Raw genomic sequence first — 19097 nt, forward strand, 5'->3', positions numbered from 1 at the left:
ATTTGTGCTCAAGTGAGGGTGTCTTCGAATTATTTAGATAATTATTTATAGTGTAGGACTGTAGGTTAGTAGTAACAAGCTCATGGCTAGTATATATATAATAATTTTAACCAAAGATATTTGACAATTGGCTCTGTTTGAGATTACTGTTAAAAATTGATCTACTGCTAGAAAAAATGCTGTTGAAAAAAGTGTTTTTATAAAAATCGTATGACTGTTTGGTATTTTTTTAATATATTTATGTTTTGATACAAAAAATTAAAAATAATAATGTTTTTGATAAGTTTTGATGATAAAATCAGTATCTGAGCCAAAACTGAAAAATAGCTTTTTTCTAAAAGTATGACAGAACTTACTTTTTCTAAAATCAGCTTTTAGACCAAAATCACTTCTCATAAAAACAGTTTTCAAATTTTACCAAACAGTTTTTAACGAAAAACTGCTGTTATTATCTGCAACAACAATTTAAAACACACATAATGTTTATTAGTATATTCGAATTTGACAAAGTTGGTCGATAATCGATAAAATACGTTAGGTTGGATTTTATTACTAATATCTTTTAAATAACTTTCAAGTAATTTTTTTCCGATAATTATAAGTAACTTACAAGTGCTCGATATATGTATCATAATCTTTTAGTTGTACCTTAAGATCGGAATTGATTCAAAATTATTTTTAAGTAATAATGAAAAGTAAGTATTTTTTCTTATGCTATGTTTTGTTTTTCAATTTTCGAGTCCTCATTTTTTCACAACAATAATACCCTGATTGAACCGATTTTCGATTTTTCTCATCTCCGGTATTGACCAAGGCGTAGATAAAGAATATTTATTTACTGTGTTATAAAACATATCTATAACAAAGTATAAGCGATAAAATAAGAGGTAGAAATAAATTTGGTTTTTATTGCCACAGGAGAACCGAAAAATAAATACATTGGCTAGGTAAATTAATTCATAATTCAATAGTAATAAAAATCACACATGCCATCAAAACGGATCATACCAAACAAATATTGGCTATCTCTAAATCTAGTAAAATAAAGCCGCAATGGCAACGGACAAAAATGTGAGTGGTAATGCAGCTGCATTAACAAATGATCCAGAACCAGGTGACTTCCCAGGCGTCATAGCTGAGCCTGGAGTGCTGCTGCTACCGGGCGCCTCTGCCGAGGGAGTACTGCCCGATGCTTCGGTGGGTGTAGGGGCAGACGCTGGGGTAGTGGCGGTGGCAGCCATGACGGGGATGGCTACTTTTTGACCCAGGGGGTTACAGTGACTTGGGAAGGTACAGATGTAGTAGTGCGTCCCGGATGAGTTAAGTTTAACGCTGGATGGACCGGTGGTCCATAGAGCAAGAGGTTTCGTTGTGGTGCAAGCATTGTACGCTGCCTTTGTCACCTCCGCTGCTGTGTGTGCTCCCGTTGTGAAGTTGAATACTGCACGGATTTTATATATCTTACAAATGAGTATTTGTTTTAACAAATTTCAGAATGAGCAATAATCGAACCCAACTGGGATGACATGAAATAAGTCTACAAGTGCGTTTAATTATAAAAGAAAAAAATTACATTAACAAGACATGAATTTAACAATTTTAATAAAAGTTTTTGTCCAGGCGTGTTTTTTACAAATGTTAAGGTTATCTGTTGTAAAAAATGTCGTTACGCGCAAGAATCGATCTCAGGAAAATAAATTACCGAGAGTACATGTCTTACAAACAAATAACCGTTATGAACAAATTTCAGGACGAGCATCAGTCGAACCCAGTTGGGATGATATGAAATAAGTGTGCATAAAAATTACACTAACAAGGCATTATCTTAAAAATTGTAATAAAAGTGTTAATACATGTGTGTTCCTTTTAATTTTTAAATAACTAGGTTTTAAACGGTCTTGGATGAGCAAAAATCAAATTCAGAATAATAAATTACCGAGAGTATCGCCAACGGTGAAAGTTTGGGAGGCGGCCCAGGTGGAGTAGGCGCTGGGGCTAGTTGGAATAATCCAGCCAGTAGATCCACCAACATAATGTGTCTTCTGAGCATCTGCACTTTGCATCTGCATAGCTGCTGCCATTACTATAACTGTCAAAAATGATACCACATTTAATCTCGCCATTGTTTGTATACTAAATTTGTGTTCTCAGGTCACTCGCCTCTGCACCTCTCTCTCTCAATCTCTCTCAATCTCTCTCAATCTCGCTGTATATGTAAGTTAGTGAGTAATGTGGATTGGAAAGGTGTGGTTTGTGGTAGCCTCAAGTGGGGAGAGTTGGTGTCCTTTGGTTCTGCATTTATAGATGATACACTTGATCTATAGTCCAAGTGTGGGGAACTCTAACAGTCGTCAGATGGATGCCACGTGTCAGCATGCAATCAACGGTGCAGATGTTTTAGTCAACGGCTAGCTTTGCATGTGAACTGGGAGTTAAAGTGGGGCCCGGAAATGGCCGGGTTATCGGACTAAAATCGGATCCGCCGCGTCAAAGGTGGTTTAAACAAATGTAAAGGTTGAAATGTTGAGGAGTCAAATGGGACACACCGACGCTGTACCGTTATCTAGAAAATGAAATGCAATAAAGTATCAACAGAGTTGTTAGGTTTTTTGTTGACATTACAAATTTACAATAATTGCGCCATAATCTCGATAAATGAATATTCGGGTAAACAGATACTCTCTCCGTTCATAAAAATATTTCTTATTTGTGTTATACACATTTGTCAATACAAATTTTTTATTGTTAATATTTAATTTCGTATTAGTATTAATTATAAAAATTTCATTATATTAAAGGTTTCATAAATACGAATCCAACAAAATCACTCGTGACCAGGTACAGTACAAAAAGTTAAAATAGAAAAAAAAATTGGGACGGAGGGAGTAATTTTTTAAAATTACTGATTTTTTTCCGGTTCTAATATAATAAAGATGGTATATTTTTCAGCTCGATAAATAAATAATTTCTTAAATTAATAAATTTATGTGATCCTAAGTGTATTCATTTATCGAGTTTTAACTGTAAGCAAGAGTTTACATGTATTAAGCTGTGTTTGGCTGTGGCTAAAGTGAAACAGTGCTCACACCACAAATATCAAAGATGCACGTTAAAAAGGCCTCTGCTTTTTCTACCCGATCTTTTATTCTGTTGTTCTTTTGTTCGGTTTATCATGTAAAACACGGTTCATTCCTAATTCATGATTAACAAAATTGAATTTTTTTAAGGAGAGATGTTTCATGATAATTGGTTGCTGTAATATATTTTGCTGTATATGTAGATTATGGAATTCTATGAATATAAAAAAATCTTATTATACACATATCATTTATATTTTTGGTCCTGCGATATGATGTGATAATAAATATTTTTAATCGGACCTTGTAAGAAGTTATAATTATATTTCTACATAATTTCTTCCTCATAAAATGGTCTATAGAAAACTCAAGAGTTAAAAATACCTCACTTAATTAATTCTAATGGATAATTAATTAAGAGGTAAGATATTGAGGTGAGATGGATGGTCCTCTCTCTGTCTATATATACATCCACCTTTTCCATCAAAAGTGTGGTATCAAGAACCAAAAGAACACATAAAATAAACGTATATAGAAAAGAGAGAGATATTCATTCTTCTCCATTGAAGCACTGACGTACAAGACCTTGTTGCTATCAACTAATCGTCGCCATGTCGGGAGGTATGTTTCTACTTGTATGTGATGATCATATAGTTCAAGATCCGTGAGTTTATGTGATTGTTCTGTTTACTGTTCTCTCGGAACCTCTGTTTTGGATTCTTGTAAGTGTACAGTTTATTGTTCTTTTCAGAATCCATATTAATGCATTTACATGTGGTATCAGAGTCATGGTTACCGGACATATGATTATTCCTATTAGTATTAGTAGCATCCTTATATGAGTACTATGTTGTCTCTGGGATAATGATCTTCATCGATTATTATGTGATTGTTATGTATGATATGTATTGATCGGACTATTGCCGAGAGAACTTATATCATCTTATCTCTGGATTATGATTATAGTCTTACATGATAATATTTTGACACGTGTATTATGTTGTTATGCATATTGACACCGTTAGTTACAGAATCATGTTTATGGTATCGGCTTCTGATTTTCCTGCTATCATAATTTTTATGATTATGTTTGGTCATCGTCTTGTAAAACTTGGTTCGTGTCTTATGCTGAATACGGTTTTATGAAGTTTTTCAGTTTCTTTTTTATGATGATGCTTTACATAAGAAGATGATGTTGAAAATGACCAACAATTATACTGATGACAAAGTTAGATTCTACCCACAGGAGAACCTGATCTTTTTCATTAGTTATCATGATTTGTTGGACCTTATAGATATTTTGAGTACTACCCACAGGAGTACTTGGAATCTTAAAATTGATGAATATATTTTTAAGTACTACCCACAGGAGTATTTAAACTTATGGAGAATTTTGAGAACTACCCACAGGAGTGTTCAAAATTCTTAACTAAAAGATTCATTTTATGTGTTACTTAAGATTAAATTTGTGTATCTCTATTTGCAGTTCATGCACCTTCTGCTCTTAATTCTTACGCTACATCTGTTGTTAAGCTCAATGGAACCAACTACTCAGAATGGAAATAGCAAGTTGAGTTCTCGTTGGGAGTACTTGAATTGGACATGGCTCTCATGAAAGATAAGCCAAGTCCACTTACTGACTCAAGCACTCCCGAAGAAAGAAAGTTTCATGATGATTGGGAAAGATCCAACAGATTGAGCATAATGTTTATGCGGATGGTGATTGACACCAACATTAAGTCATCACTTCCCGCTACTGAAAATGCTAAGGAATACTTAAAGAACATTGAAGAAAGGTTCAAGACAGCTGACAAGTCCCTTGCGGGAAAGCTGATGACAGATTTTGTAACCATGAAGTTCGATGGTTCTCGCACCATGAGTGCTCATGTCATTGAGATGATTAACTTTGCTGCCAAACTTAAGAATTTGGGATTGAAAATGGATGATGCTTTCCTCGTTCAATTTATCCTCACTAGTTTGCCTCCGCAATATGAACCATTCAAAATTCATTACAACACTATTACGGAAAAGTGGAGTTTGAATGAATTGACTAATAAATTGGTTTAGGAGGAATCTAGACAGGGATCACAAGGTATTAAGGCCGCTCATTTCACTCAAGGAACTACTAAGCAAGCTGGGAAAAAGAACAAAAGGTCACCATTTAAGTCTGATGAGTCTGATCAACCAATAAAGAAGAAAAGGAAGGATAATGTTTGTAAATTCTGTAAGAAACCTGGACATTTTCAGGTGGATTGCAATAAACGTAAGGCTTGGTTCGAAAAGAAAGGTAACCCGATGGGTTTTGTAAGTTATTTTGAATCAAAGCTAACTAATGTTCCTTCCTCTACTTGGTGGATAGACACTGGTGCTAATGTTCATGTTTCGAATTTCATGCAGGGATTCAGTACGATCCAAACTACATATCTAAGTGATCAGGATTATATTTTTATGGGAAATAAAGACAAAGCTCCGGTGAAAGCTATTGGAACTTATCGTCTTAATTTAAGTAGTGACCATGTGTTGGACTTGTGTCAAACACTTTATATACCGTCTATTTCCCGTAATCTTATTTCTGTTAGTGCACTGGATAAGTTTGGATATTCATTTGAGTTTGGAAATGGAAATTTCAGCTTATTTAAAAATTCTAGTTGTATTGGTTCTGGAATTTTGATTGATGGTTTTTACAAGCTGAAACTTAAAACTCCAAATGCCGAAATTAATTTCACCCTGCATGATAAAGAAAGAAAACGTAAGTCATCTAAAGATGACACTTACTTCGTGTGGCATAAAAGGCTGTGACACATATCCATTGAAAGAATCAAACGATTAATTAAGGATGGAATTCTTCCTCAATTGGATCTTAATAATGTTCCAGCATGTGTTGATTGTATAAAAGGAAAAACAACAAAAAACACAAAGAAAGGAGCCACAAGAAGTACCCAGCTTCTTGAAATCATACATACATACATTTGTGGACCTTTCGATGTTCCAACTTTTGGGGGTGAAAAATATTTCATCACATTTATCGACGATTATTCACGCTATTGTTATGTCTTTCTATTGCATGAGAAATCTCAATCGGTGGATGCTGTACAAGTGTTCATCGCTGAGGTAGAAAGACAGACAAAAGAAAAGGTGAAAATCATCAGGTCAGATAGAGGTGGTGAATTTTATGGGAGGTATGATGAAACAGGACAACATCCTGGACCATTTGCTAAACTTCTCCAGAAACTTGGAATTATTGCTCAGTACACAACGCCTGGATCTCCATGACAGAATGGTGTAGCTGAAAGAAGAAATCGTACGTATATAGAGATGGTTAGATCCATGATGAGTCACGCTAATTTGCCAATATTCTTGTGGATGGAAGCCTTACGTACAGCCGTTTACATCTTAAATAGAGTTCCAAGCAAAGCAGTTCCAAAAACACCATTTGAACTGTGGAAAGGCTGAAAACCTAGTTTAAGTCATCTCCAAATTTGGGGTTGTCCGGCTGAGGCTAGAATATACAATCCACAAGAAAAGAAGTTGGATTTTAGGACGGTGAGTGGATATTTTATTGGATATCCAGAAAATACAAAAGGATATCGAATTTACTGTCCTAACCATAGTACGAGAATAGTTGAAACTGGTAATGCTAAGTTCTATGAGAATGGTGAGACCAGTGGGAGCATAAAGCAAGATGATGTGATCATTCAAGAAGTAAGGGTGCAGGTTCCTTTACCCATTATTTCGAAAGATTTTGGGAACTCCTCTGTAAACACACATCAGAACACTGAGGAGAACCTAATGAATGATCAGCTCCATGATGAGGATCTCACGAATGATAGTGTTGACAGAGAGTCATCAGAAATAACATTAAGAAGATCTCAAAGACAAAAGAGATCGACCATTTCTGATGATTTCTTGCTTTATCTCATAGAATCTGATGAACATAAAGATCCGATTTCGTATGCTCAAGCCATCAAGGGCCCTGATTCTGACAAATGGGTTGATGCAATGATGGATGAATTAAAATCTATGAGTGATAATCAAGTCTGGGAAATCGTTCAACTCCCACCAAGTCATAAAGCGATTGGTTGTAAATGGGTATATAAACCAAACGAGATTCTAAAGGCGATGTTGAACGATATAAAGCTAGACTTGTGTTTAAAGGTTTTAATCAGAAAGAAGGCATCAATTATTTCGAGACTTTTTCTCGGGTTTCCAGAAAAGATTCTTTAAGAATCATCATGGATTTGGTGGCTCATTATGATCTCGAGTTACACCAAATAGACCTGAAAACCGCGTTCCTGAATGGAGACTTGCAAGAGGAAATTTATATGCGTCAACCCGAGGGCTTCATAATTGAAGGGCAGGAGCATATGGTCTGCAAACTTAAGAAATCAATATATGGACTAAGGCAAGCTTCCAGAGATTGGTATCTAAAATTTCATGAAACCATAACGAATTTCGGTTTCGTTGAAAATGTCGTTGATACTTGCATATACCTTAAGTTTAGTGGGAGCAAATTCATATTTTTGATTTTGTATGTTGATGACATATTATTGGCTTGTAGTGATCTTGGTTTGTTGCGAGAGACAAAAGAATATCTCTCAAAGAACTTTGAAATGAAAGATATGGGAGAGGCTTCCTATGTTCTAGGCATAGAAATCTTTCGTGATAGAAGCCAAGGAATTTTAGGCTTGTCTCAGAAGGCCTATATCGATAAAGTTCTTAAGAGATTTAACATGTTGTCTTGTTCCGCTAGTCCTGTTCCATTGCATAAAGGAGACAAACTTGTTCTTAAGCAATGTCCTAGGACACCTATGGAACGAGAAGAAATGCAGAAGTATCCTTATGCATCTCTCGTGGGGAGCCTGATGTATGCACAGGTCTGTACCAGGCCTGACATTAGCCACGCCGTTGGCATGTTGGGAAGATTTCAGAGTGACCCAGGGATCGCTCATTGGAAGGCTGCAAAGAAAGTATTGAGATACCTAAAGGGAACCAAAAATCATATGCTTACGTACAGAAAGTCAAGTCATCCACAGATGATTGGCTATTCTGATTCGGATTTTGCTGGATGTCCTGATACAAGGCTCTGCACTCTTGGATATACATATCTTTTATGTGGAGGTGCTGTTTCATGGAAAAGTCAAAAATCTGAAATGATTTTCGGATCCACTATGATGGCTGAATTTGTGGCCTGTTATGAAGCTTCCATTCAAGGATCATGGCTGCGGAATTTTGTTTCACAGTTTGGAGCCTGAAATTTCATCTCTAAACCATTATCGGTCTACTGTGACAATCAAGCTGCAACATTCTTTTCTAAGCATGACAGGATTACAGACGGTTCAAAACACATGGACCTAAAATACCTGTTATTAAAGCAATATGTTAAACTAAAGAAAATTGTCATTGAGTCCATATGCACTGATTTGCAAGTGGCAGACATACTCACGAAAGGACTACCAATTAAGACCTTCGAAAGGCATGCTGAAAGTTTGGGTCTCTTGGACAGTTCCTGAATCATAGATTATGTCACTTGTTTTATGCATGTTTATGTGAAAGACAATTAACTGAGCTCTCTATATATATAACATCTGAAGTTTTCTGTTTCTTTCATCATAAAAGTGTACACACTTATGTTTGAGGTGAATGAAACATTATGTGACCATTAAGTCATTCTCATAATGACCTGGTTGTGAAAATTGCAGATGTTGTGGTACATGGAAGTAAACGTGTTGTGCAATAACACGGGCACGCCATAACTCATACATTTGTCAATTTATCAACTAAGAACTTAGAGTAAAACTGATGTACTTATGCACAATCATGGCTTATTTCCTATAAGACCAAGTGGGAGACTGTAAGAAATTATAATTATATTTCTACATAATTTCTTCCTCATAAAATGGTCTATAGGAAACTCAAGAGTTAAAAATACCTCACTTAATTAATTATGATGGATAATTAATTAAGAGGTAAGATATTGAGGTGAGATGGATGGTCCTCTCTCTGTCTATATATACATCCACCTTTTCCATCAAAAGTGTGGTATCAAGAACCAAAAGAACACATAAAATAAACGTATATAGAAAAGAGAGAGATATTCATTCTTTCCATTGAAGCACCGACGTACAAGACCTTGTTGCTATCAACTAATCGTCGCCATGTCGGGAGGTATGTTTCTACTTGTATGTGATGATCATATAGTTCAAGATCCGTGAGTTTATGTGATTGTTCTGTTTACTGTTCTCTCGGAACCTCTGTTTTGGATTCTTGTAAGTGTACAGTTTACTGTTCTTTTCAGAATCCATGTTAATGCATTTACAGACCTTACATAAATAAAATATCATATACAAAGGTACGTTTGTGAAAGGGTGGGAAATATAGTAATGCATTCTGAATGAAGTGAACCTGTCCCATAAAATGAGCCGTGTTACAGATTTCGGAAATCGGAATTATTCGGTTGAGATATCGATTTACGATTTATCGGATAATTTTTAAAAAATCGGATCATTTATCGACGATTTATCAGGAATCAGTCAAATAGGGTCAATATTTTTGATCAATTTTTGAATGCTTTATCGGCGATTTTTGAAAAATTAGTCGATTCTATAACAAAGGTAGGAAGTATTATATTATTTCTGAAGAAGGATTTTTTTTTTATCTGGTATTCAAGAGAAGTATATGAAATTTAGTGTTCTGAAAATCAATTAACTCAAACGAGTACTCGATAGGTACTCGAAAATCAAAAATGAACTGATTCGAATTTAACTGACTCACATACACTAATAATGAATACTCGCAAACTCGGCCGATTACTCGATTTTTGAACACGTAACATTTCCGACTTTACACCATTCATGTAAAACATAATGAAACCGCACTAGTAAGGCCAGGTTAACACATTTAATTTCATTATAAGACAGATTATCACTTGAAAAACAAGCCACATGCTCCCTGATTCACTTATTAGTTATTAGTTCAATTTTAGGCGACCAACTTATTAAGTAGTCATCGATTGTTCTATATATATTTACTCGATTCAAATGGAATTTCCAAATTTGTAGTTACATGAAAAAATCGTCTTGCGTAACCGTGATTATTTCCATCAATTTATGTGCATCTTCCAGTTGTGTACGTTGTTTTTTTTTATTGAAATTTAATTACCCTCCATTTGCTGAATATTAATGTTCACTAAGGTATTTTGCAGGAGAGACCGGAGAGTAAAGCTATCTATTTCATTTTTATAATAATAGCTAATAATACGATGACAACTCAATATTTGAGAATGTTTCTAGGTACTCAAATATTTAAATAATACGATGACAACTCAGTATTCAAGAACGCTTTTGAAAACATTTTTGAATGTTACGGGCTCTTGGTGTATTGATGACCTGTAAGGAGATATGGAGTACTAAAAAAGTGCACTTGTATGAACATAGCTGAACATACAACTACTTATTGATAAAATTACAACAAAAGAAGTCTGCAACCTATAAATATTACAACAAAAGACGTCTGCAACCTAAGTCCCAGTCAATGCAAAGACAGATCAGAGCACAGGACTGATCTAAGAAGTAAGATGCTAATGATACAAGGTATTCCACATGCTACATGTCCTTTTAATCAGGCAGAAGTATGCAACATTAAAAGGGCTAATCTATGATTTTACAAGTGCGACGCTAAAATCAGAAATCTATTGTTACCCGCAACAATACTACAGTCATTTTGAATAATCCACAAGACACAGTGTCAGACTAAGAGTGAAGAGAAAGGATAAGTTAATCTAATGTGATCACTCAAAGCTTTATCTCTCCAGTGTTGACGTAGCTGCCATTCTCGGCCCCTACACCTTCGGGCTTGTTTAATGCATCATTCTGATTAGCAGTTGCCACGCCACAGTTCCCACTTTTGTCGTCGCCTTCCACAATCTTTTCCTCTGTAGCCACTCCCTGTTTGATCTCCCCCCCTGAGTTGAGCTCTTTCTCTGCCTCAATAGGTGTTTGTTCCTGTTCTTCTTGAACCTGTGTTTTCTGCATGAATCCTTCGTCCTTCTCACGTAATTTGGTAGCATAAGGTGCCTCATGAACCACAGGTTCTTTTGGGATTTCCTTTTCTGCTTCAGCAAGGATCTTGTTCTCTTCAGCATCTATTGTTACTTCGACATCCTCATCTGCTTTAGCTTCTTCCACAGCAGCTTGTACTGATTTACCATCTTCCTCATGGACTGGATCTATATTCTCATCTTGAATTCTCTTACCAACATCCTCCGAAATAACTTCAGTTCCAACCTTTTCATCAACCTGCTCCAAAATAACTTCAGTTCCAACCTGCTCGCTGCCTTTTATGGCATCTTTCTCAATATATTCTGTATCTTCATCCATCTTATCCTTCACACTGTCCACAGTTTCTGCAGCTGCATTATCTTTGTCATCTTTCTCTGCCTTCTGAGTTTCAGCTTCTTTCTCCAGAGCTTCCTCGGGGATAGCTTCTTTCACCTTCTTTCCATCAAAAGATTTTTTGCTCCTCTTTTTGGTGGGGTGACTTTCTGGAGACGGACTTGCTTTTGTCTTCTCTATGATCCTTGATGATCTTCTAGGTGTGTCACCTGTTCCCCAATCAAACTTTGATATTGCTGGACCACCGGGGTGTGATTTAAGGTACTGCTCCAGCTGCTTTCTGGTAGAGATTTCTTCACCAGTAGGAGCAGTGAATATGATTTCATTCTTCTTTGGTGCTCCACCTTTCTTGAGCATAAACTGCAGAAAGTTTTTTCTATTCAGAACCTCAAATGTGACATCCATTGACTTTCTAACTTCATAGATACATAAACAGAAAATATCACTGAAGAAAAGTTTGCTGTTCTAGCATGAGACACAATTAACTAGGTGAAGGGAAACAATGCCAAAATCTCAAACTCGACACTTTTTATCTCTAACAAGTTGGAGCTAGGTCACCAATAGAAACATTTGAACTGTCTGATCATAAATTTTGTATATTCTTCTATATCTAGATAAGTATGTATCATGTATGTATCTAAAATAGTTATAGATGCAGTAAGTTGTTTTTTTAGGCTTAGTCCTATTAATTAAAAATTTGGGCCGAGTTTAATTGCTGTGTAATAAAGAGAATGAACAGTATTTAGAATAAACACGAATGGCGCATTACAACGTAAAGAAGTAAAAATTAATAAAAAATAGTAAAATCTACGGAGACACTCACACGTACCAACATATATAGACAGTATATTAGACGAGGGAACGGCCGAAATGACAAAATAATGATAAGATGAAGTTTCTCACCAATAAAATATAAAAGCTCTGAGTTTACGGTAAGTAGTGCAAACTCTCGCAAAATTGAGTTAACGTGTGTGTGCGCAAAAGCGAAGGCGAGGGCCTACAACTCTGAGCAATTTGTCAAACATATACATATGACGTGTAACAAAGACAAAAAAAAAAGTTTAACCTAGAAACTCCATTATTTACTTATGACTTATCATATGGTGTAAAGTGACTATCATAAAATATATATGGAGACTTATATTACGTAAATAGCTGAGGTGCACATTTACATTTGGCCACTGCACATCATTTTAATGGTCACGGGTCACCAAAAGATTGTTTTATGCAGTAGATATATAAAAGCAGGTATATAGGAAAAACATGAGGAACATGTTGACTTCCAGGATCCGAGTACAAAAAGATATATAAAGCCAAGCAGAAAATTTCTCTGGAACTCCTAAATCGTAAATCTTATAACCCATTAGTGGGACATAGTTGTGTGAATAGCGACAATTTCGAACTACTTGACCGGCCCAATTTACTTCACGGGGTCCGAGTACAAGAAGATATATGAAGTCACGCAGAAAATTTCTCTGAGATTCCTCAATAGTAAGTACCATCTCTTATCACCCATGAACGAGATATTAGATAAGCAATATTAGTGACAATTTTAAACAACTGGACCAGCCAAATTGGTTTGCTAGTCTTCTAGATAATAAAGTGAATATATGAAACAAAGCCAATGTTTTAAATTTCATACGCCTCTTCAGGTAGCTTCTGCAATTAAAACACATACTCTTTCACTATCTTACTTCGACTTTTCACCTTCGACATACTCTTGACATGCCATGTCATATTCTTTGATTGAAATTAGACACCTTGACCAATTGATAGATCACATATGTGAAAATAGAATGATACAAAACAAGAAGAGGAGAAGAATACACTCTCTAGGTAATGATATAATGGCATGTTTAGAAAAATAGAAATCAAATATAGTAGGTTTAATGAAACATCATATGTAATTATAGCAAAGCCCTTTATAAATCAGGTTTTGAGCATTTAGTCTATTTTTTGCTACAGTATCTTACCAAATATACTTTTTAATTAAAAAAAATCATCGTTGCTTAAAATAAAATAGGGTATTGAGTCGGCAAAATCTGAGAATATCGAGCTTTATGCTAGTTAAAATTGTGACTCTGTCGTTGATTCCACACTTATATAAATACAATTGCAGGCAGGCAGCTTAATAAATGACCATCTTTTATCCAAATAACAATCTACAACCTGCTAAATAACCTTCAAAATTACATAAAGCAAAGAAAGATGAGAACAGAGATTCCACTTAATTACAAGAAATGGGTCCAAATCAGGAAAATTCACCACAAACCCTAGCTCTGGAATATTTAAGATAACACCAATTTAACCAAAGACAAGGACTTGCAAAGTCAAACAGATGCCAAAACCCAAATTCTATCAACAAGCAGCAAAAGAGTTCATGGAACCGCAAATTTTAAACAGAGAGAGAGAGGTAGGGAGAGAGAGAGAGAGGGAGAGTAGGTGGGGAGAGAGAGGGAGAGAGAGAGGGAGAAAGAGAGAGGAAGGGAGAGAGAGAGAGGGAGAGAGAGGGAGAGTAGGTGGGGAGAGAGAGGGAGAGAGAGGGAGAAAGAGGGAGAGAGAGAGGGAGAAAGAGGGAGGGAGAGAGAGAGAGAGAGAGAGAGAGAGAGAGAGAGAGAGAGGAGACCTTTTTGGTCCAGCCAGAAGGGGCAGGGAGTTCCAAGAAGGCAACTTCGTCTTGCTTGTTGTCAACAGAGCTTGCCATTTGAATTATGCCACACAAAAGAAGAAGTAGTTACAAGATATTTGAGTTCAGACCAACCAACCAACTGTATGTATCCATCTACTCCTAACTCCTATTTATCTCATGTTGTTCAAACACGTATAGAGACTAAAGAGTAGAGAGAGAAAGGGATATTTTACTTCTCTCTCCTTCGACTTTTTATCTGGTTTTATTTTATTTAGCAGTATTCGTACATCTCATAAATACGGTGAATGTAAACTTAACCTATTTTTATATAAAATTAATAAAATGACAAATTTTTAAAAAAATGGCCAACTTTAATATGTAATTGTTAATGAAATATTTATTTTATATACGGTCAAAAAGTATTTTATATATGAAATATATTATACAATTTGAGATATTCAAGTGACAGTTGACTATTCAATCGGTTAGAATTGATCATTTTTTCAAAAAGGTTATTTTTTAAAAAAAATAACTATTTCTATCATTTTTTCGCTAAATATTTAGGCTGCAACCATTTATGAATTTGAACGATTTTTTTTTAAAATCATCGATAAATAGGTTAAGATATTTAATCATTTCAATAAATTTTTAATTATTTGAAATTTACGGATATTTATAAATCAGTTATTCAAGCAATTAATTTTAATTACTGAAATATGTATTCATGACTGCACTATGCATTTAGTTATCATTTATTATCCTTTTTGTGCACTCATTTTTAAATTCTAGCTATATTATATATTATTTTATAACACAATCAAATAAAACTCAAATTGCCTGACAAAAAAAAATTAAAACTCAAATTGAAGGCAGTAAAATATTGCTTGATATTCCATGTATTTGGTAACGGTCACTTGGATTACCTAATTTTAAGATCATGATTTATCATTTTTTTTATAGTAGATAACCCGCAGCCGCTACTTTTGGGGTGCGCACTGGGTAAGCCCTACGGGCTCACGTGCCGAGTCTAAGGACGCATTGTTCAGGTCCAGATCAGGATATTTATTAGTGCTGATCAAAAAATTTGTATAAATCTCAATGGGTTCAATCAAGTTAAGGCCCGTTTGAGAGTTTAGCCTAGGTGCTAAAGGGCGGCCCTAGGATTGTGGCCCAAATTAATTAGGAATGGTAATGTTGGCCCATTTTCAAATGCCAATCATGGATGGGTAGAAAAATCATCAATCATGGCATGGGTACAATTTGAACTCCTGCATTAGAGTTTTATTTTTCAAATTATCAGCACACGAATATAACAAGAGTCGAATTCTTGAACTTTCATAAAAATAATATTTCAAAAACACATAAATATATTAGAAGTCGAATTCTTCACCTTTCACAAAAATAATAACTAAACCAGCGCATTAACACTTTGATGACAACTCTTCCGTTCGAGCTAGATAAGACCTTAAAACCTAGTTTTAAAATTGAATAGTTCAAAACAAAAAACTTGATTATATAACTTATTTGGAAAATTAAAGTTTGATAAACTGAATTAAGTGAACAAAAAATATCCTGTCAAATCCAAATAATTAAACCGAAACCGAACCGTAATCTGTTAAGATTCAGTTCGAATTGAATCAATTTTTATAGATTTCGGTTTGAAAATTTTCAAAACCAAAAAATTTGATTTGAATTGATTCAAATACCAAAAATCATCCAAATCGAACCGCGTTCAGCCCTAAAATTATGTTATGAAAATAATAGTTGTGTGATCCTTGTACTCAAAGTACATCGAACATTCAAAGTTACAAATGCCATGTCTATGCTTTCTAAATATTATACCATAATTTAAAATAATTTTCAAAAAGGAAGAATTAATAATAATTATTATTTATGGTGTAATTATTAATAAAAATGCTACAAATCCTTAATACCCAGGGAAAGTTATTTTAAAGCTTTTTTTTAAATTTCAGAGCTATTTGTAGCATTAGATACAAGAATATGTTACAAATTATGTAATGCAACACATATAGCTGTGTTTTTTTTTCTATTTTTGTAGGGAGCTCTCGAAATAAAAAAAATGATTTAGAGATAAAATTTCATAATATTTGTACAGTTTATATTTTGATTGATTTCCATTTTCACATACATTTACATTGTTATTGGCAATACCACCACATTAACCTCACATTATTTTATACTCACTCCATCTTTAACTATTACATAATCAAGTTAATTATATTTTGACCAATAATTAAGATAAATTCATGTATTATTTTTATAAATTGAAAAATATATTTGAAAGAGAATAAAATATATTTTTAATGATATAAATTTTAAAATTTATTTAATTATATATTAAGTATAATTTACCGTCAAACTCAAATAATTTAACCATTAATTTATCATGACACATAATATAAGAGAGAAGAAGTACCCAATTTAAATCTTATTGAACAGCTTTGTCATTACTCCCTCCGTCCCTTATTACGTTTCCCATTTTGACTTTTTACACTGTTCTATTCATGATAAGCGATTGACTGCTAATTTATGTCTAATTTATAATATCAATATAGTCATGAGTGATGTTTTTAGATTCGTATTTATGAGTACTTTAATACAATGAAATTTTTATATTTAATACTAATACGAAATTAAAAATATTAACAATCAAAAATGTGCATTGACAATCGTGTCCAACACAAATAGAAAACGTTTTTAGGGACGGAGTGACCAGTAAATTGGAAAATGTGATGGTGGTGACTAATTGGCACACATGTAAATACAGCCAAGAGGAGAGCAATAAAAAGTGAAAAAGAAGTGTCGAGTTTATGACATTTATAGAGGTGATCAGAAAAGCGAAGCATACAACACCAGCTATAATATAACAATAGATTGCTGTATTAACTAGACCTGCGTTGCCTAGCTTCAAAAGGAGCATTTACTTTCAGGCGCAGGTGTTTTTGCTAGCCCACTCTTTCGGCACTTGACTTTTTTTTTCTTGTGTAGTTAATTCCTTACTGTGCTTCTGTAACTAATCTTTTCTCTTTTTCTCATAATACAATGTTTATTTTCTCTCATAATGTGATAACTTGCAGATTAGTGTAACCAGGGGATTCATGCAGGGCCTAGCTGGGATTAGAGGTGGCCAACCGTGCGGGTCGGGCGGTCCGGGCCGGGTTGGAAGCGGGTTGTAACCGGGAAAACTGAACACTGAACCAGCACTTGAACTGACCGAATCGGGCCGGGCTGTGCGTGAACTTAAAGGAAGTAACTCGGATTCGGCACTGAAGTCGTGTGCGTGCCAGGCGGTTCATGGGTTGGCGGGTTACTCGGTTCACAGGCTGAAAGCTCACAGGTTCACGGGCTTGACACTTGAATTGATTTTATTTATATCTGTTGTCTGCTGACATCTGATGTCCATGTGACATATAAGCTCATCATCTCCCCAGGCCGAATAAATGCATCCCTATCCATCATGTCACATAATCTGTTTTTTTAATTAAATGTGTGAGAAAACTCGAAATTATTTACATAATTTATTCGAAATTAGTATATCAATATTTATTAAAATATAAGCTCATAATATAATTAATAAAATGTAACACTTAATAATTTTATTATTTTAAGTTTTTGGTTAAAAAGAGGACGGTACCTCTTATAAATTTTATTAATTAAAAAAATTACAAATGATGTGAGAGGACTCCTCTCTAAAAAAACGGAACAAACCGTATCAAACATTAAAAAAATTACAAATCAAATAATATTAAAACATTAAAAAAAATACATTAAATATTTGTTCTACAGCGCGTGATGCACACCCGTGCGGGCTGTGCGGGTTGTGCGGTCTGCATAGTTCGTGCGGCTCGTGCGGGTTTCGCCTGTGCGGGCTCGTGCGGGTTAGTGCCGGTCCCGGTTTTTTAAAATTAAATTCGTATTCGGTTCGCTTCTTTTGGCGGGTTGTGCGGGTTTGAACCGGCCCGAATCGGGCCGAATATTTTACGGTTTCCGTACGAGCCGGTCCCGAATGAGCGGTTCGAACCCGCACGTTTGGCCACCTCTAGCTGGGATCCATCCCCTAAACAAAATTTTAATGATTTTTTTATTAAATTTTAAGGTATAAATATATATATTTTATAATGTATTCTTCACTAAAAAAGTTTAAGTGTCTCTATTTTTCTGTTAATAAATTTTTCATAATTTGAGTCATAATCAATTTTATTTATAATTATATGATCATAAATTGAAGATTAGATAATTACTAATTTTCAGGTACTTATTATAATAAATTTGAAAAATCTAGTCAACATGATTTAAAAAGTTCGAATTTTGAATTTGGGTCATAATAACTTAAGTATGTACCGGAAAAATTGGTTCTGCGATACGCCCACACTTAATATGTCAAATGTATTCGATATAACTTAAAATAACCTTTTCATGCTTGCGACTACCTATTATTGAAAGAAATTATAGGAGTAATTAACAAACAGATTTTTTAATGTGTGTTCAAGAATATACGTTAATAAATTAGATGGTAAAATTTGATTGACTCATTTTCATTAATAATGAGGGATCTCTTATATGCACAAAAATAATAAGTCAAATTATAAAAAATAAATGAAATTTAGTATATAGAGTGTGATCATGGACACACGGGACACACCCATTAACAAAATAGAAATCTAATTGACATTATTTTTGTGTTTCGAATTATGATAGGTTGGGACGTGTTCTCCGAGTAATTAATTGAGTTTGTGAAATTGAGTTATTGAGTTAATTTTACATGAACGGAATAATTGATATCATAACTGTGCTCTAAAAATTCTAAGTTAGTAGTGATAACTCCTGGTGGCGGGGCCGCTCCTTCGACGTCGTGGCTGGATCCTTCGCTGTTGTGGAGGTGTAGCTGCGGTGGGGTTCCTACAAAACAAAACCGGAAGGGGGGGTTTTGGTCCCGCGGCGCCTCCGGCGTGAGAGTAAGAACTCGCTTTTAGGGAAGAT

At 34.7% G+C, this 19097-nt stretch overlaps 2 protein-coding genes and 1 long non-coding RNA gene across 3 annotated transcripts; 1 reads left to right on the forward strand and 2 right to left on the reverse strand.

Annotated features, from left to right (window-relative positions):
* Nucleotides 1–888: 888 nt before the first annotated feature.
* On the reverse strand, nt 889–2279 carry LOC141700010 (umecyanin-like). The gene is made up of 2 exons (XM_074503780.1): nt 1937–2279; nt 889–1441 (listed from the first exon to the last, which is right to left on the reverse strand). The coding sequence occupies exons 1-2, from the start codon at nt 2121–2123 to the stop codon at nt 1035–1037; spliced, it is 594 nt and encodes a 197-aa protein (XP_074359881.1). The 5' UTR covers nt 2124–2279; the 3' UTR covers nt 889–1034.
* Nucleotides 2280–3512: 1233 nt separating this feature from the next.
* Nucleotides 3513–5667, forward strand: LOC141700016 (uncharacterized). Its single transcript, XR_012566203.1, has 3 exons — nt 3513–3698; nt 4564–5364; nt 5475–5667. It is a non-coding gene; the product is annotated as an uncharacterized LOC141700016 (long non-coding RNA).
* Nucleotides 5668–10480: 4813 nt separating this feature from the next.
* On the reverse strand, nt 10481–14305 carry LOC141700009 (uncharacterized). The gene is made up of 2 exons (XM_074503778.1): nt 14094–14305; nt 10481–11827 (listed from the first exon to the last, which is right to left on the reverse strand). The coding sequence occupies exons 1-2, from the start codon at nt 14169–14171 to the stop codon at nt 10868–10870; spliced, it is 1038 nt and encodes a 345-aa protein (XP_074359879.1). The 5' UTR covers nt 14172–14305; the 3' UTR covers nt 10481–10867.
* Between the last annotated feature and the right edge of the window lie 4792 nt (nt 14306–19097).

Source organism: Apium graveolens, unplaced genomic scaffold (assembly GCF_009905375.1).
Source record: "Apium graveolens cultivar Ventura unplaced genomic scaffold, ASM990537v1 ctg1631, whole genome shotgun sequence".
Taxonomy (NCBI): Eukaryota; Viridiplantae; Streptophyta; class Magnoliopsida; order Apiales; family Apiaceae; genus Apium; species Apium graveolens.

What these genes read in the sequence shown, in the direction of transcription:
- LOC141700010 (XM_074503780.1), bottom strand. Translation starts at nt 2,123, where the DNA reads ATGGCGAGATTAAATGTGGTATCATTTTTGACAGTTATAGTAATGGCA. An exon ending in CACCGTTGGCGATACTCTCG is followed by an intron (nt 1,442 to 1,936) that starts GTAATTTATTAT and finishes AAATCCGTGCAG; the next exon opens with TATTCAACTTCACAACGGGA.
- LOC141700009 (XM_074503778.1), bottom strand. Translation starts at nt 14,171, where the DNA reads ATGGCAAGCTCTGTTGACAACAAGCAAGACGAAGTTGCCTTCTTGGAA. An exon ending in CTTCTGGCTGGACCAAAAAG is followed by an intron (nt 11,828 to 14,093) that starts GTCTCCTCTCTC and finishes AACTTTCTGCAG; the next exon opens with TTTATGCTCAAGAAAGGTGG.